Raw genomic sequence first — 21,971 nt, 5'->3', positions numbered from 1 at the left:
AGAATTTGGTGAAATCTTCTAGTCGATCAAAGGAATCGGACAGAATTCCCAATTTTTGAAATCTTATTCCTAAATGCCCAGCATTCAAAAGCTATTGCATCACCAAGCGAATTAGAGGAAGTTGATCAAACGAGATACATCTCTAAGTTGGAAAATTTCATTTCCGAGTATGTGCAACCGTATGCGTAGTTCTACTTCGCAGTATATTTTTGCGTAATGTCGAGTTTTGTGGGATAAACACCACGCATCGTTTTCACTTTATTTGTTATCTCCGATCAATCCGTCACTGAACATCATTCTCCACTGTTGAATTATCTTACATTTCTCAATATTTATATGTAAAGAATGATATTGTCGGGCAGTGTAGTCCAGTACACGCGCATCATTTCTTTTGGGACTCGTCAGCTGGATGTACCTGCATCTCAAAGTTGATGTTCACTCTTGAACGGGACCCCAGTACTGTTCGCTTCAAACGCCATCGCGTTATTCACTTTGCTTCTGAGTCCACTTGCTTGTAAAATATAAAAAAATTAAATTTATTTTCTATTGCCTGTTTTAGACTTCTTAATAAGTGACTGATCAATAACAGTATCAAACATTAATGAAAAGAATCAAACGAACAATACAAAACGAATATTTATAATGGTAATTAAACAATTAAACAAATAGTTGAATTAACTACTTATTATTAAAGAAGACACTAAATGAAGTAACACAGAAAGCGCAAAAATTCGAATGTAGAATATTGAAATGAACAATCTATAATCCAGGAAATGATAACTGTGAGTTGGAAAGTGATAAAATATAGAATGAATAAATAAGCAAAATATTTAAATTAGAAAGTCGTTATTTCACTTCGTTGAAGTAGAGAGGAAACAATTTCAATATTTGACAGTGAGGAAATTGTACTACAAGTCATTAACCGGTGTATATTTTGATTTTCATTGTCATATGTGATCAGATAGTTATTCATGATAGAGGTGTATCATCAAGTATTATTTCTACTGCAGTCAAACAAGTGATGAGCATCCCACAGGACGTAGTCTGCTCACCAGATAGTAAACTCAAAGTTCTAAGTTCATTACTTATCAATATTTCCCACATTCCTCCAGGATGACTTGCGTGGGGAGCATTATAGTGCGTTCTATGTTCCGTCTGGTCATTTCTTTGGCCACTCTTATATTTTAAGTCCGACACCATAGAAGCACCCTTCCCATCAGCTCATACAGATCGCCACACACATACACTGGATAGCGTGACCATTAAAGAACTCGATGTCTTTGGGCTACTGAAGGAATTATCTAACTTCGTTGCGAACCCCTTAAGTATACGCTCTAACCTATCCGTAACTCAGGGTCGTTTACCCAAAGACTGGAAGAACGCCATAGTATGTCCTGTCATAAAAACAGCTACGAAACATAAACCTGAGGATTACCGGCCCGTTAGCCTAACTAGTGTGGTTGTTAAAATCTTAGAAAAGATTATTCGGAAAGAGCTGTTTAAGTACCTCGATGAAAACCGAATCCTTTTGGATAAGCAGCACGGTTTCAGAATAAATTATTCTTGTCTCACTAACTTATTAGTCGCTCGTGAATGTTGGTGCGCTCTTAAGGACCAAAAGTTACCCGTAGACGTAGCCTTCATTGATTTCAGCAAAGCTTTTGACAAAGTTCCGCACAACCGGCTGTTATATAAGCCAAGAAATGTCGGAAATGGAGACAATCTATTGATGTGGACAAAAGACTTCCTAGTTGAGCGCCAACAAAGGGTACGGGTGAACTCGAAGATATATAGCTGGGTTAATGATGACGCATACGTTTGCTATGGTTAAATCGAGAATTTTTAACTCTTTAGAACATAATACAATTGTGTAACGGCACAGTTAAATTTGCTTGGAATTGGAGGAATGCATGAACTACTGACTAGAAGCTCGTCGTTTGTAAATGTCTCCAACGTGTTATGTTAACCGAAAATTCATGTACTGTCTTACAAACTCACATTTATAAAATAACCGTACATCTTCCTCCGCACCAACAAGCTGAAGTGGTCAGTTATATGTGTCCAGTTAGTCTATTGTGAATTGGAGTCTGAGGGAATTAAGCTTTAGCTATGGCTTGACCTGAGAGAACGAACCACCGCCACTAAAACCTAGTTGTTATACCAGATGTCATAATGCAGCTGTTCTTAAACAACTGTTAGCGATTTCAATTTGATGTTGAATTTCAAACGGTTTAATTAGAGGAAGCATCTGCATCTTTCAAGAGAGCTTTTATGCTCAAGAAATTAAAAGTTCACCTGAGAATCCTAGCTCTATAGGGATAAGTTGAATAAATATCTTTACCTAAATCGTTTCTATAAAATAAGCTATGTCATAGTACTCACTATTCGTAAATCTTCAGCCAAATTAAGTAAATCTGATGCAGTTTTGCATAGTTATAAGAAGTTAATGACCTTCTGATCATATAGGTTTCGTTGTAGGTTAGCAACATACCTGTGTTATATTATTACGAGTAAGTCTGCTATAATAAACATATCTTTGGAAGACTTCTGGTTAACGGCCATAATTCTGCCTCCAGCAAAGAGTGCTTTTGAAATATCTATTCGGATAGTTTTGACTGTCTAAAGAAATATTCAGTGAACTCTACGAAAGGAATCCATATCGGGTACTGGTCCGTGATCTCATGAATTCCAATAGCTCCGTTCAAATGCGCTGCATTTAGGTAGTACTGAGGCGTATTAGGTAGGCACAAAAACTGTAAAATAGGTACTTCTTCGTTCAGTAAGAAGTGGTTCGTGTGATTTTCGGTGCACAACAATTTTCACAATCGGTTTACTTCACCGAAAGGAAACTAGGAATTTACCTGGAAACCAATTAGACAGTGGCATTAAAAATGAAAGTACATTCAGAAGAAAGCGTCTTCACTTTCACGACGAATAAACACTACAGGTAACATGATATCCAGTTTAAGAACCACCTGCTGACTGCGGTGGACAGATGGACAAGCATCCTCGATTGCAAGGGAAAGGTTGATGTCATTTACCTTGATTTCTCAAAAGCTTTTGATAAGGTTAACCACTTGTGTCTTATCAATAAGCTCAAACGACTAGGTATCAAACCACCTCTAATCGATTGACTTACTTCATACCTAAAACATCGACACTTTAAGGTTAGGGTTAATTTCACTTTATCTCAAGCTATGGAATATCCTAGTGGGGTCCCCCAGGGCTCAGTACTAGGGCCTCTTCTCTTCTTGATATACATAAATGATCTTCCTCAATAGGTAACGTCAGACTTATTACTTTTTGCCGACGACGTGAAACTTTGGAGAGAGATACGCAACCAAGACGATATACAGGCACTTCAGGAGGATGTGACTCGACTTCAAAGTTGGGCAGACGATAACGGACTTACCTCTAACACTTCAAAGTGTAAAGTAGTCCATCTGCGACATGTTGCAAACTGCAGTTACAACTTAGGAAACTCCTCTCTAGTAGTATCACAAGTCGAAAAAGATTTAGGAGTCCTGGTGCCCCATGATTTGAAGTCTTACGCTAACTGTGACAAAAACGCCTTCCGAGCAAACCTTGCACTGGTAACGTTGAGGCGCATTTTTGGCCAGTTTGACGGAAGAAATTTCCACACAATCTTCAATAGTTTCATCCGTCCCTATTTAGAGTACGGAAACATAGTACTCCCTCCCTCACTCCAAAAGGACAAGGTCACTCTGGAGCGTATCCAACGTCGAGCCACGAAATCAGTTCGAGGACTCAAATCTAAGCCTTACGAAGAACGCCTCCGTTCACTAGACCTTTACCCACTAGAATATAGGCGTCTTAGAGGTGATTTATTAATGGCTTATAGTATTCTTAACACTTCTGGACATCCTCTTAAACACCTACTTAAGCTTAGTTCGAATAATAACCTAAGGGGTAACACCCAGAAACTGGAAACACAACATAGCAAGACGGAATGTAGACACAACTTCTACTCCTTAAGAGTTGTCAAAAGCTGGGACTCGCTGCCGGCCGAGCTAGTCCAAGCGACTTCTCAGGAGTCCTTCAAGAGGCAACTTGACCTATTCTTAAGGACCAAGGACAGCATCACACTATGATTTACCAATTTCTTTTCCTCTTTTATTGTTAACATACCTAGGTTCCTGCCTGGAGGATTTGGTGATCCCCTGCTACTAGACACGGAAGCTTGTTAAGCGCAAGCTTCTTCTATTCCGTCCACAACCATTTGAACCATTTGAACCATTTCAAGTATACTAACGTAGTCCGGTTCAAAAGATTATATGATATTTATACGTTATTCAGTGAATATTTTTCACTTCATCTTAACTATACATAGAAATGCTAAAAATATACATTGTCACCATGTTGTAGGCTCACTATATCATATTCTCGAAAATTATTCAGTTTGTTTTAATGCGCCATAATCCTTGTTCTTACTAAATAGTATTTCAAATCGGTTTGTAGAATGCGTGATACAGTAGAAGACAGCAAACAAAATTTATGGTAAGCCTAACATATTTTATTAGTTTACTGATCCACAAAACCAGTGAGACTATAATTTATGGACGACCTTTGAGCGACGCTAGACTAACCTACTTACTAAGGCTAATTCAGGGTTATGAAGCAGTTTGAAGAATAGGCATTATGATTTGCAGTTGATGGCCAAAATTAGGAGCAAGGTTTAGGGTTTACATCACGAAATGTCATCAGCTATAATGCCAAAACTCCATTTAGCTAAATGAGTGAATCAATTTTACGCCGAAATCTAAGATCTAGCTGTTATCGTAAATTTGATAGGTTCGTCTCTAAATTATTGTCTCGCCGCGTCTCTCATTATATTGGAGATCTACGTTTTGATAAATTCTAATATAAATTCAAACATTTGTGGATGGCTACTACAAGAATGTTTGAAAATAAGATGGGAATGGCTCGCTTGAAAGGTGAACGTGAAATTATGTTCAGTGAGATTGTTGGACTTTTGAATAGTCAACAGCAGCCATATGTTTTTACATTGTACTCGAGTTACTGTGGCTTAACTTAGATTTGTTTTAGATTACCTCCGTCAATATTGTTATTACAATGGGAAACGTTTCTCTGATTGACGCATCCATAGTGCTGGACATTAAGCACAAATGCAAGAAGGGCTCTAAAACTGTTTTTAAATTCAAATGCACTGAAATAGATATTGACAAAGACATTTCAGTAGATTGTTCTGGGGGTTATTTTTAATGAATTACTGGACTGTGAAGTGAATAATAAGTTTTAATTAATAACTAGTTGGAACGAACGTTTCCCGGTAAATAAGATGCAGTTGTACTTGAAATCAAATTGTTTACGAATATTTGTAAACTTACATCATGATTTTACCCGTTTTTATCTATAAAATCCATGTTCACTTGTCGAAAGTTTTAGACACTTTGAAATTGTAGTGGAAAAGTACATTGAAATGTTAGAGCTAAGACAACACCCGAAGCTAGTCAAGTCATATTTCTTATTTACTTTAAACTGGGTAGTGAATAAGTTGTCAACAAAATGGATATATCTCTACTTTATATTTGACTTACAAAAAGTGTTGTGGTTTTATCAACCAATAATATGAGGGACTACTTAGACACGTATTAAACACTTTGACAAGCTAATGGCTTTTGGACCAAAACGTAAGCCATATGTATCCCAAAAGCAGCTGCAGAAGATGAATAAATTCAAAAGGCTACAATAGAGTCAGATAACACGGAAGCTCATGCAGTAGATGATTCCATCAATACATTATTTAGTTCTCGTAGACAAATAAAACACGTTTTGTTTGGTGTTGGAGCCAAGTTGTATGAATAGAAAGTGATCTTGTTTGCAACTATATTGTGGCTATTTACCTTTAATATTTGCATCCATAACATAACGTGAATAACCGAACAACACAGTTTCAATAGGTGTAAAGTATAGACGTTCATGACGAAAGATAGATAACTATCATCTAGTAGCCATTATTACTAATTCATCAGATTAGTATCCAATGATGTTTGTGCTACACATGTTAAGCTACGGTTTGTTAGTAAAACCGATAAGGTATATACTTCCCATACATAAACTGATAATATTCTTTTCACTTAAGCAACCATATTATTAAAGTAAAAGGTATTAAGATAAGAATAATATATCGCCTTCCTCCGGTTTCTGCATGTTTATTGAGAAATATCGTGGGTAAATTTTGACAGATTATTATTATTATTATTATTATTATTATTATTAATGGCTTTATTCAACATTATATTTTGGTACAATATAGAATTCTCAGCACAGGGTAATTCAACAAGTTACTTACTGAACAACAAAAAAAGACAGTAACAAATACACAAACAAGTAAAAAAAGGTTTAGAAAAAAAAAACCGAAAAACTGTACAAACTTTTAAAATTAAAGACATGTTAAGAATGCAGGCTATTGACTAAGTTAACTCTAACAACCTGTTCGTCACAGACTATATTTGCTAGGTAAGGTATTATAGAACTTTTATACTTTTCCTTGCGTGCATGAATTTTAATGTAATTACGTCTCGTTCTACCAGAAGATATACAAGGAGAAAGATAAGAGTGAAGGAGATGGCTAGTATCTGATAAAATAACACCTGCCAGGCGTTTGCATGATTTTAAATGTCTATCCACAACAATATTAATTATGACCTCGAAAGATTCACCACACATTTTGCTTGTCTAAAGTTTGTGATATTGTGGCTTATCATGCTATTTCTACAGAAGTTAAAAATACTTGCTAACACGAAAGTATTGAGTGCATGACTATTCTTCATAGCTTTCACATGTTCTCTAAAAAGCAGGATATTTGGTGTATACAAATAAATATACAGCAAATTTATCAGCGAAATTGAGTTTGTTGTGAAAAATTGCAACTTGATGTTTGATTTTCGTTAACAGTCTATTAGGAAACTCCTGGTATTGTTTATTTATCCAGTTCTAAGTTATCACAAATTATAATCTTGAGAAACAGTCGCTTATATTTATAATGCCAATATATAACTAACAAGTCGGTCACAATCTATCTTAGTCTAAACATTGTATTAAAGCTTCTGCTCTGGTTAACATTTGTGGATAATTCTCAGGTCTCTAGTTTACGGCTTATTGTCGATCGTCTTCAGCTATCTATGACCACAATAAATGACGATGATTTTGAGTTATGTACCCCACCATGTATTTGATCATTGTATACAAGCTTATTGGAATTATCAGTTCAGTCCCAGAAGAGATATTTCGATGTTAGGATAACCGATCGGAAACAAAAAGGGTTTCTGCTAGCACAGAGGAAAAGTGTAACTTAATTAATCAATTCTATGTGTTAGCTGTGGGAGTCTGCTGTGATTTTACACACAAATTATGGTCATATGGTGATTTATTGAAAAATTGGTGTCAAGTGATATATGGTGTGATTTATTTTGAAATTGAATGACATTCAGCGTAGACAAACCCAAAAAATTAATTGAATTCTGACAGATTTCTGATTTACCCCTGGTGTATAATAAACCTCTTGTCTTTGATTTTTTTCTTGTGCTGAGATTTTTCACTTCTGTTCAAGTCGAACGAGATCTGTCAAAAACCTTAAAAATTAAACTCTTCCGTTTAAGATCGAAAATTGTGCTCCTTCTCATAGTTTTAACCTATGCATTCAACAAAATATGACGCCATCAGTCTTCTAGATAACTCTATTTTGCAAAGATTTCAGCAGATTAATAGTGAGAAGTTTAAAAGTACAGAAATGAAAAATTTCTGGCTATCGATTAATTCATAACTATACATGGTTCCTCCTTTTATATAGGTAGAGTATGACCTGATTTTCATTCACAAACTATAAGCCGACCGATCGATAAACATAACAACATTATAAGCGTAAATTGAATAGTTAAAACGGTAATTTACAGAGACACTAGACTTGTTGACCGAATAAATCCAACCAAGAAGAAACTGATACAATTCTTCATCGATAATATTTTATGAGGTCGGTGCTTCCCTTAAATTTGGTCCACTGAGTTCTAAACCAATAACTGAACAGTATCCTTCTCATGGCAATAGTCGACAGTTACGAACTTGATCTCATTTGAGTCCGAGGGTGGGCTCGAAACGGAGTCCGGAAAGAAATTCACTTACTAATCATTTTTTGTTTAAACCGAGTTATTTTCAGCGGTAACTGTTATTTTTATTAAGAAACTTACTGCTTATCAAGATTATCATCTTAAGCGATGAAGCGAAGTATGAAGTTGATGAAATGGAACATCTTGCTGACTGATAATTTGTAGTTTTACTTTGAGAACCAACTTACTTAGTAGCCATAAGAAATTCAGGAATACTTACGTAGCACTTTTCTCTTAGTATATGATTTCTCGGTATATACCGATAATTGACTCCTATCGGTACTTTTTGCAGTCAAAGTAAACAACGGTGACCATTGCAGTTTGACAATTTCGGATGTGAGCGAATGGTCAGTATTAGCAAGGGGTGAGGTTGGTTTCATCACACAAATTAACTGGAGTTAATGATATAAGCCAGCGAATACCAGATAAACAGTTTAAAAGTTAAACGAACACTCCAAGACTTGAAGATCCTGCACACTGCTGACGACCGCGATACAAGAATCAAACAGTCATCCACTCCTCTCTGACTTTATAAAGTTCCCTTAAGAGACTAATCCTGTTATGTCAGTCTTGAAATCCAATGACCTTTACAACTTTCTGCTTTCTAATAACTTAAAAAGTTCAAAAAAGAATTTTGAACGAAAAGCACTAACAGTGGTACTAAATTTTCATTTCATAGTCTGAATTCAAACAATGTAATACGTATAAATATGTATGAATATTTATCTTTTTACCATACCCTTTAGGGTATCTTTACTTGATGAAGTTCAGTCGAATAGAAGAAACGCTTATGGAACACTTGAATCACCTGATAAACCCCAATTAATCATTTTCGGCAATGAATCGACCGACAAAACACGAATCATCGAATGTATAAATTCGAATACAGATATTCAATGTGGGATTGGCTTAGATTATCAATTTCTAAATCTTCATGAAGATGGAAGTGAAGGTTAGTAGTTTTTAAGGGTAAGGAGTCTTTCTTCATCAGTGATGGCGTTATCTATTCCTTCTACAAATCTCAGTTCTCTAAAATAGATGATTAATGTCTGGAGAAGTTAAGGCATCAAAAAACAATTAGTATATCGTCTTACTGAGTTGTATTCTTAAGAGATTTTCACTAGCGGAATCCATCTGTTAGATTATTTCATTCTCTTTAGTGAAAGCTGTAAGATATTCGTTACCACTGATCTCCAAGTTAATCAAGATGCCTACCAGTGACTCGATATTTATCTCTGTAAAAACAACTGATATATTTGTATGTCAGTTTAGTGATATAAAATTATTTTAAAGTAATACGTACATTAGTCGTTTTTAATGAAATCCAACCTGATTTCAAACTATGTTTTGAAAAATCACTATGAATGAGAACTAGAACTCATTCTTTTATTTGAGACTTGTCGATTGGATGAATCTGCACTGTAAAGTTCCTGATATCCGCTTTGCTCCTAGATCACGTTCTCGCTGTTATTGAGGAAGAATATTTAACAATCTCCTAAATATCGTTACTAGAATATGTTTAGGATATGAAGAAATAGTAAATTTAAGTAATACAAAGCAGTTCACTCTGAGGAATTCATATTACAAACAAACACTAACCAACTACAATCCTGAATATTGACAACGTAGGCATACACACCCATCAAATACACATCAATCTAATGGATTATTCATTAACTTCAAGTCTAAATGAAGAAGTTACAAAACAGAATTTAAATTAATCTCACTTAAAAGTTTCATAAAACATCAGAAGTGTTTATTAGATTTCTTTACTATCCATTATTCAAGATATAACCGTCTTAATAAATGCAATAATACTTATTATTATTATTAGCTTTATTCAATATTATATTTTTGGTACAATATAGAATTCTCAGCACACAAAGTATTTCAACAAGTTTCCGTTTCTTACTTCTTGGTCGGTCCTGGCGATAAATATTGAGTGATCGCCAGTTAGATGTTAACAGTCCAGTAAATGAACATCTGAATAATGTACATTTTTTTCGTTGTATATTACCAACAGCTACATTCTCTCTTATTGAGCTTTTTGTAACTTTGACAATGAAAGGTTGTACACTTTTTAGAAACGCAGCAGAATAGCTTATGCGATTAATAGACATAATGATATATTAAAACAAACAAAAATAGATAACTTGTTGAAATATTTAGATGGCAAGAACAGATAGACCAGATGCTCAAGAAGGCCGCCTTAGATGAGTATCCATTTTCACTGATTCACATTACTATCAATAATCTTAAATATTAATAATAGAAGAATATAAAAATATAAAATTATTCAATTATTTTAGACTCTTTACATATGGGTATATGGAGTTTAGATGGTGATCCACAACAAAGTAATTTATTAAAATTTGCTTTAAATAAATCAACTATATGGCATACAATGGGAATAATTTGTATTGATTACACTGAACCATGGTCATTAATTAATGATTTAGAATTATGGTTACAAATTATTGAACAACATATTCATTATTTAAAAATTGATTCAGAAGAAATTGAAAATTTAAAATCAAGTAGTAAGTGAAAAAAAGAAACATAATGAAATTGTTTTAATAGATAACAAATTTTAATCATATTTTTTCCCCGCCAAATTTAATTCCCATGAAAATATTCAAATAAAAAAAGTGAACAGTGATTGAAAGTGTTTAAATAACACCTAATAAATGAATAACGATTAAATTGAACAAAAGGTTATATCGCGAGGGACGGGATCGTGGATGCGCATTGCTGAGCAGTTCCATACTAGGACGAAACGGCCGTCTAGTGCTTTCAGGTTTTCCATGATGGTCTAGCTTCAATTGACTCAACCAGTGAAATTTCTAAAATCTTCACAAAACCCATTTTGATAAAACAAAAATAGTGTGACCATGACAAATGAATTACATCCATTACTTTGATTATGTATTCAATTATTAACTTATTACTTATAGTTGTATTAAGTGATGTTTATATTTAAACTTTCACTGTTTGAGTTTACTTATCAAGAAGTCCTCTACATGATTGTTTTAATGAAAAAAATTGTTTTTAGCCTTCAATAAATATCTATCTACAATGTTTTCTATGAGAATTAATGCTTTTCCGGAGAAGGAAAAATAGATCATTGATTGGTATATTGACCAACTACAATGTTTTATTAATCAAATCATAGTGTCTGACAATATTTTTCCATGAAACTCTTCTCTATACATTTAACTTTGTTTAATAAAATTACCAAAAATTAAGTTATTACTAGATCAAGTGAGTTAGCTTGAATGAATGAGATGAATTGGCATAAATACTAGAAAAAGTGAAAAAAATGGTCAATTTCGTTTTCAGGGATATACATTGTCATATTGTAATGTGATCATGATAGTTTCAAATAAATTAGGCATTGAGTAGAAACTTAAGTCAAGTTGTTGTATTCCAATGAGTACAAAAATTGTAATTCTGATGTTTCGTGACTTGATGTAAGACACTTCTTCAGAGTAAATAAATAAGGGAATTAAATTAAATGAAGTCACAAAACATCATTAGTAAAATTTTTTCTATTCATTGGAATATAAAATAATTATATTTATTATTACTATATGGTGTTGTTATAATTTTGCTTTATTATGACCAAGCTACTTCTATTGCTTAGTAATCTTAGACACTACTTCACTCGACAAGTCACCGAATCAGAACACAGTTAAACAGGAAGCTAATTAGGAATCACAATAAAAGAAACCTTAGTATATTCATAGTTTTTTACATGAGAAGATTCTGGACTGATCTTTATGTATCCATTAGCGCTGATTGGGATACGATATAACCAGTCAGCGTATCCCAACACAATCGTTCACAGAACATGTTTTAACCCAATATATATAACCCGTTAACAGATATTTATTACACTATTCACCTTATTGATCAGTAAAAGTATCTTTCGGTATTTTTATTCTGCAAAAAACATTCGAATTATTTTTAATTCCTTTACATTTTTGTCCAGTTGTCTACAATTTTAAAATGTTCACTGATTCATCAATAGTTAAAGATGACGGAACAAAATCTTCTATGAATTTACGACATCAATTAAGTCTTCAATCACAAAATATTGTTAAAGATCAATTTGAAAATACTAAATGGTCATATAGTCCATTACATCCGAAACCGATAGATACTTCTACTGTAATATCATACTCTCTAAAACCGAATCAATCAGTGCAAAATGATGAACAACAACAGAATGATCAAGATGATCAGTCAAATGAAAATTCAGTTGAACAGCAACAACGACAACAACAACAACAATCGAATAAATGGCTGAAAAAATTTATTACTGAAGGTGTAATGAATAAATTACTTCCTATCCCGATTATGATTGTTGTTACCAAAGTGAGCAGTTTCAGTCTGTAAAGTATTTTTCCTATCCATATCCATATCTATATCCACATCCATATCCGTTTCTATATCTATATCTGTCTATCTATCTATCTCTTAATTTTCATAGTTATTATTAGTTTATGACATGTAGTTAGCAACCCCATCTCGTAGAAAATAACCTAGGTATCGAGAATAAACTGTTTAAACCCTGACATGGGATTTAAAACATCTTTATTCAGGAGAATTATAACGCCTCAATGTGAGAGAAGAGATTCTTCCGTGGTCACAAGGCTAATGTACATGAAGTGTCCGCACAATGTGGGATACAAGAAGGACCAATCAATTAGCTACAGATATGAGAAGATACTAATTGGCGGTGCTCGGAATCAGAAAAACACATTGAGATTCGCAAGGGATGCTGGTGTACTGTGTTTACGAAGAAGAAAGCGCTCCGCATACCCAGGGTGGGAATCTCATGGATCCACAATCATGAAACCATCCTTCAAAACAAAGAAGGTGATCGCAGTGAATATTATCCAATGCTATGCACCCAACAATGATGGCAATGACGACGATAAAGATCAATTCTATGGGACGCCGCAGTTGACTGTAGAGAAAAGCCCAGGACAGGAACTAACCATCCTTATGGGAGTCTTATACGTCAAACTCGGAATGGACAACACTAGGTATGATTATATAACTGGACAAAATGGACCAATAGAAATGAACGTATTCGGCGGGAGTCTTACAAATTTATATGCATTCAGCAAAATTGTTATAGGTGGAACACTATTCCCCACAAACTCATATACTAGGCTACATGATCAAACGAAATAAAATGAATTTATGTTATTCTGTTAAACATTTTGTTCTTGTTCTCTTTAAGATGATAAATGGAAGTTTATATATGATAATTCAAAACAAGGAGTACAGACTATCGATTTTTATAATAATCTTTGAATAAACAAAAAAAACTATTTATGGTTGATGTAACTGAACAGTTATTCATATACATTTGTGCCCTTCAACATCACCTCCGACTTAAACTATGATTGTGACTTGAAATTTAAAGTTTCCTAGTGTATGTTACTATGCATAGATATACGTGTATATATCTATACAGGCAAGTACTGATTATGTTCATTTATTGATTAATTCACTAAAGTGACTTTTTCTTTTGTAATGAGATATTTTGTTTAAGTAGTTCGATTAATTTTTTTTTGGGCGGTTTTTCTTTCTTGTACAATAAAACACGAAGTGGTGAATTGAAATTTTGTCCTATTTATCGTCACAAGAATAAACACATGTCAATTAATTCAATTAAAATGAAATATTAACACAATATTATGCGTTAGTTAGTGTAGTTCAGTATATTAGAGTAGTTGAAAGAATGTATGGGATTATTCAATATGATTTGCTTTTACAATTTCTATAGCCCATATTATTTGCTAGAGCACTGTAATTAAATATTCTGAATTGCCATTTAGTCACATGTGCTCACTAGTGACTATGTTTGTGAGAAAATTCTCGGAGTTCTTGTGCGAAGCCATGATCAATCGAGTTAATCCGTGTCTGGTAGATGGTCGCACAATTTTGTGGATTGGTGGAAGTTAGACATTAACACTTTCGGATGCTGACTCAGTGGTCTGGAGGTTAAGCATTCGCGCGCAAGACTGAGGGCCTCGGGTTCGAACCCTTTGAAAGAGGTCGTGGATGCGCGCTGTTGAGGCGACCTGTACCAGGACGAAACGGCCGTCCAGTGTATCCAGATTTCCAATGGTGGTCTAACATCAATCAGTTCATGATCTCAATCAAATAATGTTTTTAACGTTGAGCAATGATATGTAATGGAATGTATGTTATGGATTCTGTTCTATTTAGGACTCGTTAGCAGGATGAACAATCATCTCGGTATTGACGTTCATACTGAGAACCAAATGAATCATATAATCACTTCAAACATCAATGCGTTATCCACTGAAATGGTGAATCTAGATAATCACTAGTTTATTCAACAGAAAATCTATTGACTTGTAAAGGTTTGTGTTTTCCAGTTTGGTTACATACAAGATTGCAAGTGATCAAAAATATTCACTCAAAATCCTAAGAAAACATAAATTTCTTAGAAACGATCATTTTAATAAATTTCATTAGTGTAACGAAGAAACGGACAGCCGTTTCATCCTGGTGTGGGACTCTTCAGCAGTTCACACCCACGATTCCGTACGAAAAGCACTTGAACTCAGGACCTATCGATCTCGTGCGTGAATGCTCATGAATTCAACTATTAGAATAATCAAAATTATCAGAAAGAATTTCATTCAAAAAGATTTTGGAATGACTAATTTGTTCCTTTTTTTTCGACTTTTCTTTATCTTTTTTGTGAACATTTGTAGACAGATATGACTGATATTCTTGAAAAGGAATTCGGTTTCACAGATGAAAAATTCGATTATATTCTATATCATCTACGTAAATTATGCCTTGAATGTATCCTTTTCAAAATGTTAAAATAATATTGATAAAAATAAATAAAATACGACTGATGAAATTAATGAAAAACATTGATTTTCGTGTGTTGATTTGAAATAGTCGACTGAGAAAAACGCCTTAGAAACAAGTTGTCTCGTAAGTATCATTCATCCGCAAAGTATTCCATCAATATTGAAGGGAATGTAGTTCTTCATTGGAATAACGACCTTGTCATTATGTTGGTTAGGTCTATACTGATCTATTCGATACTCATCCCATGATATTACGCGACATTGTGTCTAGGGCTTTCATATTTCATAGCATATATAATATTATTTATAAGTACAGTTCAAATTTAACGTTTCTCAATCAAAACTTCAGTTGATTTATATTATATGGATATTAACATGAAGAGTTTGTCTGAAGTTAGTTCAACTCACTGACATACTTGTCCGGGACAATAATAAAAACACAATGAGCACTGAACAAATGTCCTATTTTGTCATGAGATTGATAATCAATAAATAGCTATGATTCAGGTAAAGAATGGAATTTAGGTCTTGTGGGTCATGTGTAACCAAAAGACCTTCTAACCTCCCTACAGTAGGTTCATGATTGTAGATTGTAGAGAGAATTTAATATTAGGATAAAACAACTGATCATTACTTCTTGGTTCTCAGTATTTATTAGCATCAATGCTCTGCTGTATTACCTTAAATATTTATGCACGTAAACAAATCAAAACATTCGACAAGATGGAGCTGCTTTAATCTATTTGTCAATCAAAGAGGATATCAATACAAATACTTTGGTTAATTATATTAAACATCGTCTATTTGATCTACCATTGAAAAGTTCAGCTATGCTCGTTGATCCAAAAGCTATTTTTATGTAAGTTCTAATTATGTTGTTGATATTTCCTTTACAATGCAGTTTAGTTGGGTAGTAGTTCATATGGGCTGTTGAAGTTCCTAATCAGTCTCTACAATGTTTCAATGTCTACTTATAAGTCATATTCATTAAGATCATTACTAACTGGATATTATTTATGATCGACTTTTTAGGAAGACTAAAATCGCCCTGAAAATAATCAGTATTCTGATAAGTAATATATACATATATACTTTATTTGAATAGAAGAAAAGAGCTAAGGGAAATAATTATTTAACACTGTCAAACAGTTTTTAATGTTTATTTCATCCACTGAATTATGGGGAACTGACATTTCCACTGGGAACTATATTCTTCACGATTCTTCCGATTCTATTACAACTACTATCTGTTTACATTCATGTTTTCTTCAATTCGATCTTCTCAATCTACAGTTGCCAGGTTTTTAACTTCTTATTTGTGTCACACACTACTTATAATTGTCAACATAACTAGCATACACCACAGTATTACCTAAAGGCAAACAATTATTTATATCCCTCTCATTCTTAACACATACCTTTCTCAGTAAGACATTTTTTCGATGTCTAATGTGAATTCATAGATATAGGTGTGTATCATTCAATAAGATTCTGTAGTTTTGCGTTGTGGATGAAAAGGTTTACAACTGATCAGTCCCTGTTACTACACACCATGAGTGGTTTGTGTCAATAAAGCATTTAGTATATAGCTTGTAACAGAATACAGGAATCATGTTTCACTTTATTCCAGACTGGTTAGCTGTATTTACCTGCATTTCAGTACTGAAGTTACTGAACTTAAGTTTCGATACAAGCATTTGTTGAAGTACTTGATAAACAAGTTGGTAGTTAACGGAACTCATAATCTTAGTAGATAACGTATTAGATTTTGAAATGAATGATAATGGGTTCAAGTCTCTGTGTATTTGTTTGGTCAATTAAGTTGATTTGAATTAAGTATGTGAATAGCAGATAAAGTAATTGTTATATGGTTATTTTATACAAACATGCTTCTGAAAATAATTCTTGGACTAATGGAAACTTATTTTTAAAGAAATAAGTAAAGTTATACAAGCATCTAGAGAGTTAATCGGAACCACTTACTGTTATGTAATGTTAAAATCGATACCAGTTTTTGTTATTATATATTATTGAGCAAATTATTCACATCAAATATTTTGGTGGAGTTTTGTTCTCTGAGCTGGATGGTTTGGTCGTGGAGCTTTCATCGTCCTTCTGAACGACATCATCAGCACAAACTTTAAATCGAAGTCATTCATTCACTTCTACTGATTTATCTGGATCCTAGTCTTAATGTTCATATTTAAACTAAAAGCCAGTAGATTTCGTTTAAAACACTCAACTCATTATCAACTGAGATCAGATAGTTATTAGTATATTGAAGTGGTATGATGGTTATATCATTATTAGAAAAGGTTTTAAGCGAAATGTACTAGATTCAAGTCCCAATGTATACACCATCAAAGTTATTTATTTATTTGAACACATAAATATTGGTACAAGAGGGTACCAAATATATATGCGTCACACAAACCAATGAGAATTTGAAGAGAAGAAGGTAAAAAAAGAAAACGTAAGGAGCGTTAAAAAAAAAGAACAATAACGAACAGATTAGTGTAAGGTAGTGTAATAGTAATAATAATAATGGAGGAAAACAGAAACGTATAATCAGAAGAGATCTTTCAGTTAAGGAAGATACAACCACTTTTTATGAAGAAAGTAAAAGAAGGTTACAGCAGGATCACCACTGGCTCCTATTCTGAGCCATATCTGATAACGTCTCTAGCCACTGTGTCGCAACATCTCTCGGACCCCAGCCAGAGAGTCGTAAAGGACCAACAGAAGCCAGTCCTTTGCAGCTTTCTTTCATACCACGACACCATGTTATACATTGATCAACACTCCGTTTCTTCCAACCAGTCCCAGAGTCGGCAAATAATGCACAACGTGGAATTCTCTGGGACGACATTCGTAGAACTTGTCCAAGCCACCGAAGTAGGTGTTTCAAGATGGTGACACTAATTACATTATCGTCTCTGTGCCCAAACACACGATGCCGAACATGGTGTTGCCACTGGATGTGAGCAATCCTTCGGAGACAGCGATGATCGAACACAGAGAGTCGTCTAACATCCCCAACTCGGAGGCCAGGTTTTCTTAGGGGGCCACACCCCGAGCCTTTGACCTAAAGGTCTGACCCACAAGGCAGTGGAGCATCGTGAGGAGATGCAGTCCCATGGTAGCCGGTGACCAACAATTAGTTCATACGCCATGTGTTCCCGCAGGATACTGAGGCTCATGTGCACCATTGATTTGGGATCCGGTTAAAGCGCCGGACATTCGCTTTTCGTCCTCTCATTTTCATAAACAACACTCCCGCCACGAGAAGTCAGTGAGCAGAACTTCCCTGGCAGAGGCTGTATACGCGCGGCCGTGTGAGAGCATTTCGAGAGCGAGGGTGGGTCCACCCCACTCTCGGCCATACCAGGGCATTTAGGGAACACCATGAATGTGTGTATATACATTTAATAGGTATGCATTACATAGGATGAATTGGACATGTTGCATTACAAAATAGTTATAATGAATTAGTTCATATGGAGTTTGCATATTACCGGAAAAAAGATTGATCAAAATTCAATCCTGAATATTTACAATAGGACAATTCATTTTGATTATTAATGATATAATACGTCTTATTAGTTCCGTACTTTTCCCTCTTATAAAACATTACTGATTCATTTACGTTTTGTTATTCTATTTTACAATTTCTTTGATAAATAAAGACCTGCTGGTTGGGATAGTTTACATCGATTAGAATTATTTAAAAAAAATTTATCATCAAATTTAATTGATTGTAATTATAATCAGATTATTACGAAACCATCGAAATTAAGAAGAAAAACATCATGTGGTATGTTTTCTATTCATACTGTATTCATTAATCATGTAATTGATACTTGAGCACAGAAGTTATCCAGATTCATTTCCTCTACAATCCTCATTATTGTTAAACCACTTCAAAGTGATCACATTTTTTTCTTTAGTTTTCAATAGTACTATAACTAGTAATCGATCCACAGATGAAATTGGTCTAGTGGTTAAGTGCTCGCGCGCGAAACCAGTAGGTCCTGGGTTCGAGCCTCGCAGGGGGCGTGGTCGTGGATGCGCACTGCTGAGGAGTCCCACAATAGGACGAAACGGCCGTCCAGCGATTCCAGGTTTTCCATGGTGGTCTAGATTGAACTGACTCGTGATCTTAACCATTGAAATTACTATAATATCCACAAAACCCATCTGGTAAAAAAATATGTCGGAAAGCTGTTGAACTATGAAAAACCTCTAGACACTTATATCGTTTTTGAAGTTTAAATGGGTTATTTAGTCACAAATTTGAAGGTATAATGTTAAATGGATACACTAACATCTTAGGAAACAACAAATTTAGCCGATTTAGTCTTTTTCGTCTTAAAATCCTGTGAAGTAATTCGTAGACATTACAATACTTGTAAAAATGTTTCATGTTTATTAAGAGTCATTAGGTAATTCTGTTTCAAATCGGAAGGACATCTAATGATCGACATTAAGAAGTCTGGATCACGAAGTTATTTAGCCATTCGAAAAATATAAAATCCCTTGGACAGGTAGACATAACATTGGTCACTACTTCAAGATCATTCGATGTAAAATATACCAGTCGTACAGGAAATCACTTGTCAGTACCACATGTTCGAACCCTAATGGGAATTTTAGTTCGCTCGAGATTATAGACATATCTTGCCGATAAGCACCAATCAATACTAAATCTCAATCCAGAGACTCATACTGACTACCTTAAACTACATAACATCAGGATATATATAGACGCTTAATAACTGGAGACATCTTCAAGCTCATAAATGTATGCCAAACAGTTAGAAGGTAATTTAGAGATGTCCTATTACATAAAAAGTTATTTAAATAAAACAAATTTTAATGAAGTGACATCTTTATTCTTTTGATACAGTTACAAAAACAGGTGGAATAGATATCAATCCTTCAGAAGAAGTGAATATTTTACAAACTGTTGAAGATGATCAACACTTTTTAAAACGAATGCAAACAATATTAGCTAATATGCCTATGTCGACAGTTACAAGTTCATTACCAGGTAGTTTAAGTGGTACAACGACATCGATTAGTTCAACAATAAGTAATCAAACAAGAGAAACTCCAGTAAGTTACAATAACATTTTAACTATTCGATTCTATTGTATAAAAATATTCGGTTATTAGAATGATTTAACAAAAAATCCTGAGAATTGATTTAATGCCATAAGAGGGTGTTTATTAAGCTAATTAAACAGATCTTATTGTTATTTTATTCTTATAACCTTCATAAATTATCACTCTATTCTTATTTCCACTGAAATAATGAGCCTACCAATGTTAGACCACCATTCAAAACCTAGAAGCATTAGATGGCCGTTTCGTTCCAGCATGGGACTTCTGAGTAGTGCGAATCCACGATCACACAAGAAGGAATAAAACCCAAAACATTAGGTATTGACAGCGAACGCTTGAAATCCAGACCAATCAACTGACACACAACGATGAAACTCCAATACTGTACTGACAATTATCATGTGTTCACTAATGACTAGATTCCAGAGGGAATACTCAGAGTTCTAGTGAGAAGCCGTGACCAGTGTAATTGACCTGTGTCAGTGGTGAGGCAGTTACTCACTGAAGACAATGGAAGATGGTTGCGCAATATCGGTATCGTCGACGCTCACTGTCGGGGAGTACGATATTTGAATGAAATGGCAGTCTGGTGCTTCTAAGTTTTAAATGGTGGTCATGAATTCAGTATTACACAAAGATTTCAACAAGCATAAACTCATAATTATTCCCTTTTTAGTTATTAACTGAAAGTCTCTCATCCAATTTGCCTAATCAACCTAAACCTGGATCAACATCAGACAAAGAAGCCGTACTAAGTAGTTTTTTCAATTCTTTGCTTTCACGAAAAAGTTTAACTGAATCAAACCCAACTAAACCAATCCAATCGACAATGGGAATGACGTCGAATAAAATCAATACACTGAACACTTCATCACCACAAGATAGCGATGTAAGTTATTTTCCCACTTTTTTTCAAAACAACTAAATGTTCTACTGAATCATTCTCATAAATAGCTTCGACATTTTGATTAAACTTTCCCTTGGGTGTTTTATTTTGCTTTTTTTTTACCAGACGAAGTCATAGGACAGTGTTGAATAATTTTCGGAGAAAATGGGATAACTATGCGAATTTCATGTTAGGTCAACGGGGTTAAAAGGGTTATGGTTTCTTATTTTGGTTTCTATTATCAACTAAAAGTTACAATTGGCAATTGGATTTTAAAATACCATCGGCACATTTCAAGAAACTGTGATTTTTTTTGCGCACATAACCGTTTATTACATTGACCTTAATCTCGAAATCGTAATTAATTCATTTAATTCATAGTAATCTCATTATTGTTTTACCCATAAAATCTGTGCTTTTAGCATAAACCAAAGAATTGTCATGTTTTGGATACTGTAATTCAAAATTACAATAGAGACAAGGCATGTAAACATATTTCATAAGGAACAATAAAATTTATGCTACCATTTATGATTAAACCTCAACAGTTTTACTATTAATGGATGAGATTGTTTGATTCAATGGAATACTTTGAGTAGGGGTTGATCATCATGCTTACTTCTACACAATTCACATTTTACGTAGAGATAATTTAATCAAATTAAAGTGAATGCAATAAACCGTCTTATTCTGTGAAGGGGTAGACAAAGTCACCTTCTTAACAAGATTCATTCTGAACATACCAATACCATTTTAGGACCTACAGATATATGTTAAGGAATATTTGGAAACATCAGTGAAACATATATAAATAATGTTTATTGTATGAAGTTTCTCAATGTCAAGTAGAGTATGCTTGAAAAGAAATCCTGGAACGGCTTACAATCCAAAACGTTGAATAATTAACTGAAATGTTAAAAACATGGTGATTCAGATAACTTGGTT

The 21,971-nt window shown here is 34.1% G+C and overlaps 1 protein-coding gene across 1 annotated transcript; it reads left to right on the top strand.

Annotated features, from left to right (window-relative positions):
* Positions 1-4,450: 4,450 nt before the first annotated feature.
* On the top strand, positions 4,451-21,164 carry MS3_00008998 (uncharacterized protein; the record flags this gene model as incomplete). Its single annotated transcript, XM_035729584.2, has 10 exons — positions 4,451-4,518; positions 8,894-9,099; positions 10,457-10,687; positions 12,139-12,524; positions 14,909-15,002; positions 15,740-15,875; positions 18,703-18,830; positions 19,923-20,131; positions 20,817-21,029; positions 21,153-21,164. The coding sequence occupies exons 1-10, from the start codon at positions 4,481-4,483 to the stop codon at positions 21,162-21,164; spliced, it is 1,653 nt and encodes a 550-aa protein (XP_035586393.1). The 5' UTR covers positions 4,451-4,480.
* Positions 21,165-21,971: the final 807 nt, after the last annotated feature.

This window comes from Schistosoma haematobium, chromosome 5, assembly GCF_000699445.3.
Source record: "Schistosoma haematobium chromosome 5, whole genome shotgun sequence".
Classification (NCBI taxonomy): Eukaryota; Metazoa; Platyhelminthes; class Trematoda; order Strigeidida; family Schistosomatidae; genus Schistosoma; species Schistosoma haematobium.
The sequence above is the reverse complement of the archived record's forward strand: the minus strand, read 5'-3'. Positions and strand labels throughout refer to the sequence as shown.